The 7,813-nt window shown below is 38.7% G+C and overlaps 1 protein-coding gene across 1 annotated transcript; it reads right to left on the bottom strand.

Moving 5' to 3' along the window:
• Positions 1–34: 34 nt before the first annotated feature.
• On the bottom strand, positions 35–4,712 carry pax4 (paired box 4; the record flags this gene model as incomplete). The annotated part of the gene is made up of 9 exons (XM_085138423.1): positions 35–2,208; positions 2,879–2,972; positions 3,150–3,226; positions 3,422–3,485; positions 3,571–3,653; positions 3,749–3,889; positions 4,033–4,123; positions 4,213–4,428; positions 4,581–4,712. Coding segments are annotated over 9 exons (1,194 nt in total), but the record flags the coding sequence as incomplete, so codon positions are not given.
• Between the last annotated feature and the right edge of the window lie 3,101 nt (positions 4,713–7,813).

The raw sequence follows: 7,813 nt of genomic DNA, 5'->3' as shown, positions 1-7,813 counted from the left end.
CGGAATATGTTGCGAGGAACATGCCAGAAACACCATTTCTGAGTCTGTTTACTCCATCTTTTGGCAGTTTGGTCCTTATATCAGTCAGAGAAGCAAATTCTAGTGTATAATAAATACTCTTAAGTGGCTAAAGCAACGGGGGTCATACATACAACAAGGGAAGGAGATAAATAATAACATGTCAGGAACATTTGGATAACAAATTTGGACATCCCAGACTAGAGTGAGGTTCAGTTGAACTTGGATGTGCTTTTCAGCAATTCCTAAAGTTTTAGTTGCTCAATATGAGATAAGATACAGAGAATCCTCCAGATGTAAGATTAATATTTCTGTCAAATTAGTATATGAAGGCTTTTAAAGTAGTGCACTAAGTATTCAGGTTTATTGCTTAAGAAAAAGAAAGCAGTACAACAGATAAAACAAAAGCCTTGTAACAAGAATTGGGCATGCCCGCTGCTGTAGACTTTACATACTATTCACTTTGTAATACTGTAGGAGGTCAGAATGGATTTAGCTTTATTTTTCATTAAATATCAGTAGATAAGTAATCTATGAGAACCTGAATTCATGGATACATTTCTCCATCCAGAAAAGGTTAAAACAGCTGAAGAGTTTAGAAGAGGAAACGCTAGCAACCAAAAATATTGGGAAGCACAAGGGCACAGTGGGTGCAATCCATATAAAATGTATCTTGTAAGAAAACCATAGGATATTTTACTATATAAGCACAAACTTTAAAGAAATCACTGGAGCTGGAAAAAAAAACTCTTATAAAAGGTCAAATATTAATCTCTGAAATGTGTCATAAATTAGCATAAAAACACTTGAAAACTGGGTCTAAATTAAATACATGTGTTCAGTACCTGCTGTTAAAAATTCATATGCAGTCATTCTAAAACTTGCCTCAATTTATGCAAGATTGGTGGATGTTTCAGAAACAGTCACAACACAAACGTGGAGATATCATTTAACTATCTGGCTTCGTGATGTTATATTCCAGTGGGGGTCATTTCGCCAGTAGGCCACTTCCATGCTGCTGACCAAGCTTTTTGTATTCTGAACCCAATCTTTCCCCTGCTGACCAATTATCAGGAAACTCAGAGACTTACTGTCTCCTCACTGTAGTAAAGGGATATAAAGGAACTCAATGCCTCTGCCCTGTTGCAGTCGTAAAAAGTGATACCGAGCGGAGCAGATATCAGGTCGCATTTAAACTTTAGGGTTTTTTTTTTAGGGATTCTCCCACCGGCTTTTCCTGGACTGAAATCTTGGAAGTGTTCCTTATGCTCCTACACTGACACAAATGTCAAGCCTAACAATATAAAGGAGATAACATCCATATCATTGTGTGGTAACCTTAAATGATCCATGGAGCAATCATTTATGTAGGAGTCAACAAGTCTTTAAAACTGATATATAACTGAGGAGCACAGCAAAGTATTCATTAAAGATTATACTCAGAGATTAAAATGTATCTCTTAATAATCTCTGTCAGTACTAAACTCTACCTTCTTTAACTTGAACCTAGCTTTATTGTCCTTGTTGCCCAGCAACAAGGACAAGAATAAATAATAAACTTTTTCTTCCAAGAAAAAGTTTATTATCATCCTCATCTTATCTATTTTCTCATCCCATCTGGTGCTATAAAGTCACATTAAGTTTGCTTCATTGCAAATGGGTTTAGTGAATTAATTTAATTATCTTACCAATCAAAGATTACATTGCGTGCTAACAGCACAGACTTAAGGAAAAGTGATGAGTCGAGCTGCAGTGCAATTAAGAGGCAATAGGTGGAAAGGACAAAATTGTTGGGTCCATACTTTGTCTCCCTCTACTGGTTGAAAAGTGTCCCTTCAGTCGAGCAATTAAGCAGCAGTCAAAAGCTCTTCCCGCTGATCCACTGGTCTCATTATCAGTCCATGTAGAGATGCTGATTCACATCCGGGACCAACAGAAACTGCTCATTTGTTTGAAACTGACTCCAGGTAAACGGCATTCCCTGCTGGTTCCACTGTTGAATCACAGAGCAGTCTGGCCCCCCTGTCTTTGTTGCCAAAGGGCAGGTTCTCCTCATGTCTGTGTGGTGGGGAACCAGTGGAAAACTGTATCCATCTCTGTGGAGATCCAGAGGAGTTTTGTCTGTGTTTTGTATGTCACTCGGCAGATGGTGGGGAAATGAGGATGTCAGACATTCAGAATTCCTCACGGCTGTACGTCAAGGGGGAAAAGATTATTTTCTTTAATTTCTGAAACGTTATTGCATAAAAATTAAGATAGTATGTACTTAGGAACAATTGAGAGTAGTGATTTTAAGTCATATTGTGATCCAACAGGCAGGCTTTACCCTACACCTACCCTATTGTTCATATTTAAATGAATAAACACATAAATAGTGAATATAGTTTAACATCACTACAAGTCCCAAATGACTTGTGAAATCGACATAAATTTATTACATGTTTAACATATGGCTTCATAGATAGCAGAAAAGAATTCTGCAAGTCCAGGCAACTTTATATGATGCCCAACAGACAGGTAGGAGGGAAAATATTATAATAATACCTTTTTTGTGCAACCTTAAATTAGTTCATAATCAGGATCATTGGATTCTTAATAGATTTTTAGCAGTTTAGTAAATTCAAACCCAAGCCCATCACAGGGAATGAAACTTTTTATAACATGTACTCTCATCACTGACCTTTATATCATATTCAGCTAAACTACAATCAAGCGAATCTCCAGCTTCTTTAACATCATTGTTAAATACTCTCTATCAATATGAATAAAAATTAAATTGAATGAAAATCCTCATAATCAAACAGAGAGAAAGATTATTAAAGACAGTGATTTGGTCAAAGACCGTTTTCCTGGATCTCACCTGTTTCTGTTGGGAAGAAGCAGCAATTTTGCAGCTTCCTTGCAACAGTGCTGTATGAAGAGCTGTCCGGATTGACTTTTGCCATTCCAGTAGCCTTGGAAACCGCATAAACAAAGTTTAAATATCACAATGTCACCAGACATTTGTTAAAAACACAGAAATCTAATTTGGAAATTGCCTAGTGTTGCCTAGAAAACTATGCTCGGAAAAACATTCACAGTGTCGCATGTTTTAAGGGCTTTAAAGTAGATATCACTGGTTTGCACAGTACCTGTTGAGATGTGAAGCTGTGTGTCATTGTTGGATTCACAGGAACAAAGTCACTTTGCTTTTCAAAGTCTTCAGCTGCTACAAAGAAACACATTTTAACAGCTATGAGGCAAGAATTGATGTGTTCAGGAGGACTTTCCACTACCAGTGTGTTCAGCTCCATTTATTATTGTCCAATGGTCAAATTATACACATTCTTATCACATCCTTGCCACCCACACTCAGCTCCCAAGTATGTGTGCACCACACACACAGACACACACTCACACTTACTCTGCGTACTACCTCTCTGCTTGGCTTCTCTCCTCCATTTAGCACGTCTGTTAGAAAACCAGACCTTTGAGGGACAGAAGCCACACCTCAGGAACAGACAGCTTAAATGTATATGAATTTCTTGATGCTAAAATTGATGAAAAGTCTACCTTGATGGTGTCCTCGGGAAGTTTAATTTCAGCAGATAGCTTCTCTCTTGTGTACATGTCAGCATACTGGCTGCGAGAGAATTCTGATTCAACACGAAGAAATAGTTCTTTAACTATTACTGAGTCTAAAAATTATGCATTGTGTTAGTTTGAAATAGCTGAAGAGATTTTAAGTCACCTTGCTCAAGTGCTCTGCTCTGCTCTGGCGTAAAGGTGGTGCGGATTCTGTGCTGCACACCTTTGGATTTCTGTTTTTTACTGCACTCTGTCTCAAACTTCTCAAACTTCTTTGCTTCTTCTTGAGCCAGAGAATACAAATCTGCACATATGGAAACACACATGCAGTTAATATTTATACATTTATGTGTTAAATTGTCATGTTCAGTGATAAGAATTCTGATCAAACTCGATAGTCTTCCTAAACCGTTATAAATGAACTTCTCCAAGGACCAAGTTACTTACCCTGCTCAACCCTGACATCAGCGTTGAGGTCCATCCACGATGGTCCGCGGTCCAAGTGGATCTTTCTTAAAATCCTATTTATGGACGACACCTTGCAGAACACAGTGTGCACAAAACACCATCAAGTGCTGGAATCTTTTCAGTGTAGTTAAAGTACATTCGAATTTTAATCTTACTTACGCTGGGGACGTTGGAGGCCTTGCATATCCGCGCCGCTGCGAGACGTTTTCGGATTTCCCAAGCAAAAATAGTCGGATTTTCCCTTTTGCACTGGATGATCGTGGAGATGACACCGGAGGTGAGAAGTCGGGGGCGGCTCCCACCGATGGTCTTGGGTTCCAGGAGTCCTGTGCGCCGGTAGCGGCTCAGGATCTTACTGACGCACCCGTTGGACACCTAAAGATGCAAGTGAGCTCCACTGTGTTAAACATGAATAATCCGTTGACGCTGCATTTAACATAACATCGCAAAAGCTTATTTTTTCGAAATCCAAAGTTGTTGTTTTTTTTTGTTGTTGTTGTTGTTTTTCACTATTCAGGTTACCGTACCCTGAGTATCCTGGAGATCTGGCTTGGACGGACTCCCTCCAAGGCCAGCTGAATCATTTTTCGTCTCTTGGGTTGTGGGAGAGGTCTTCCGTTGAGAAACATTCCTCCTAACTGGTTGACACTTCCACCACCTTATCACAACACATACTAAATTGGTTATTTTTTCTAATTAACCGAATACAACGAGTCCACTAAAATGTCTTACTGTGGTTCATATCTAATCCATATTCACTGATTTGCAACGGTCTGAATATAAATAAGTGGTTTAAAAAAATGAAAAGTGAACCTTTATTTTCCAGATCAGTGTTCGTTCCGCACATCTCTCCTTGCTCCCAGCCTTGAGGATGAAACTGAAGTCAAAACTATAAGAACTTTCTTCCAGAGAGGGGGGAGACCTTGGACTGCAATGTGAAGAATGTGATAAATTAGAATTAACGAAATTGTCGCGGTAACTCCACTCCAGTCTGGTGAACGAATTACAGTGAGAGGAATCCCACCCTTCAGCAGCAATTTATAGACCTGCACACCTCAACATGACGTGGTGATCCGATTCCTGAAATGTAAATAGTCTACTGCTTTGAAAGAGAATGTGCGTGTTAAAGGCTGGACATGTGCTTCAAGTTGGTGCGTTTAAGCGGCCAGAATCTTCGGACATAGAACAATATCCTAGCTTTAAAACCACCTGTATTCTGATCCTTTTCGGCGATTCACAAAGCACATTTCAAGTAGCCTATTTTAAAAGCAAATGCAGACGGGGGAAGACCAAGTGAGTGATAGGAATGTATTTTGTAGAAGAATTTCCCACAAAGCGTTCCGGCAAGCCAAAATTAGAGCTCGGTTTTTGTTGTTATAATAACATCTAGACATGTCATAGTGTGAAACATCCAATCAGATATAACCTACCCCCACATCATGTCAGCATCTTTGCACCATCTACCAGTGGGATATTACACACTGCACACTTGGGCAAAGCTGATGCCACCTGAGCGCACTTTACTGAATATCTTGGCAAAATCTGATCATCTAAAGCGTCACAAACAAATAGATTAAGTCTGTTTTTAATGTCTAGTAGCCCGTGCACTGCTCCAACAGCTGACACACAAAAGAGTAATATCCGAGCTTGGGAACTCAAAGAGCTTCCTTTTGCGCAGTAGCTGGTTGCAGTCTTAATTAGACAATACAGTTTTGAGCGCAGCACACTTCAGTCCTTCTCTTTTCTGCTTTGGCTCTTCTTAATGTAACGAAAATACAGACCTAAGCGTCTTCTTTCAAAGAAACTACATGATCAACATCAGTGTGTTTCTCACACTTTGGTGGGTCACGTGACTTGAACATCCTCTCCTAGGTTAAGTGGCTCAGATTAAAATGATCTCTGGTCTCCTTTCATAAAACAAACATTTGGAAATCTGCTCCTATGACGACTGCCATATGGTAAAGTGCTTTTGATAAATCATAAATCCATCACAAAGTCTCTTTATTACATTTTCTTTCAAAACGTGAACAAATAGACTCCTATATGGGCGCAAGGAAAGGGCCAATTGGGGGACCTCTTTTTATGCAGAAGAGGGAGGCTAAAACAACCCTCACAGATGTTCCTTGGGCAGCCAGTAGATAAAAATACGTTGTAAACGTTTCAAAGGGAAATATTTGACGAGCAAATATTAGCCTATGTGAAAACCCACACGAGGCTCGTCTTTTGGTCTGTTTAATGACTAATTGAATCATTAGTTGGGTCCACACAGATCGAAGTGCCACCGAAATAAAGGCTTAGATTTTAAAATGCCATATGGCCCAAATTATACATTAACCACGAGTTAGAGGATAATAATACTGTGTGTACAATCAGCCAGGTTGGATAGAGGACAGCCATTTTTGGACACCATCATCTCCTTGCCAACCGACACAAAGAACGACCAGGGCGACGGTTTCTATTTATTACCAGCGAGTCAGCGTGGTCATTGATTTATAGTACTTTACTGCACATACAGTGTGTGCCAAACGAGAATAATTAAAGAACTTATGCTGTGTTGTTAAGACAGCAACACGTTTTCGTTGTGCGTAAATTTTAGTATGTGCTCGCCAGGGGAAGGGGTGAGTTTCAGCGCTTAAATAGTGCCACGGACAATATATACGTTTTAGTTACATGCCATAGATCTTTGTCTTGTGTATAAAAACTTGCGTATTGGTGCTTTACTGCTTTACTGTGTCCTAAAGCGTTTAGAACTGTAAAAAACTCAGCCGCGTAAAAAGGTTACCACAACCTCTCCAAAGCGCACCGAGTAGCTGTGTGCGCAACGAACTCGTTTTCATGGTCAGTTTCCTCCATCCTGTTACGAGATGGCAACGCGATTCAAGGAATGTTGACCTTTTTGAATTTTAGTATCGTAAATGTTCCCGCATTCTGTGAATGGAGGTGATTGTTTTAGTTTTTAATCATTGTTAGATATCCTACATGCGGTTACATGGCCGCAGATAGCAGGATAAAAGACGGAAACAGTCTGTCTTAACATGGCATTCAGTGTAAATTTGACTTAAATGCTTATTTTTATTTGATTTTATTTTTTACTTGACGGAACTAAAAAAAAATAATGCTGATTATATTTTTAACAGCTTAAATTTGGAAAATACACGCGTTATTCACACATTTTATGCAAGGTAAGTCATTCTTGCAATGCTTCATGTTCCACATGACCAGGTTTCCCAACATTTAGTCGCAACCTAACCCCCCACTTTTTAATCATTAGGATTTGATTTTTTTTTTTTATTTTTTTTTTTTTTACATTTTTATAGATCCCCAAACCAAACTTTATGCAAACGAAAATAAATCACTATTTATCCTTTTTTAAACACGTTTTAATATAAATATACATTTTGCGCTTGGTTTCTTCTGTGTTCTGCAGCACGGACACAGAAAATGATAAATATATTTTATCTGGATTTCCCCCCTTAAACCTTGTGCAGCTTTTCCATATCAAAGTATGCTCAATAACATTTGATTAAAAAAAATAATTGTAATATACCTAAACGATTAAAAATAACAACAAAAATACAAGCATTTTTAGATCGTCAATTCAATGATTTGATTTAGTTCAAAGGGTTTGATTTCACAATGGTTTAAAGCATCAAAGGTTTTTATTAGCAGCTCCAATTTAACGGTCACCAGCTGCCCAAGAACACACTGTTTTGGCGCTGGCCTGCCTTTGTTTTGTTCTGTTTTGTCAATAAACCAGTTG

Source organism: Neolamprologus multifasciatus, chromosome 17 (genome assembly GCF_963576455.1).
Source record: "Neolamprologus multifasciatus chromosome 17, fNeoMul1.2, whole genome shotgun sequence".
NCBI lineage: Eukaryota > Metazoa > Chordata > Actinopteri > Cichliformes > Cichlidae > Neolamprologus > Neolamprologus multifasciatus.
This window is presented reverse-complemented; position numbering and strand designations above follow the sequence as displayed.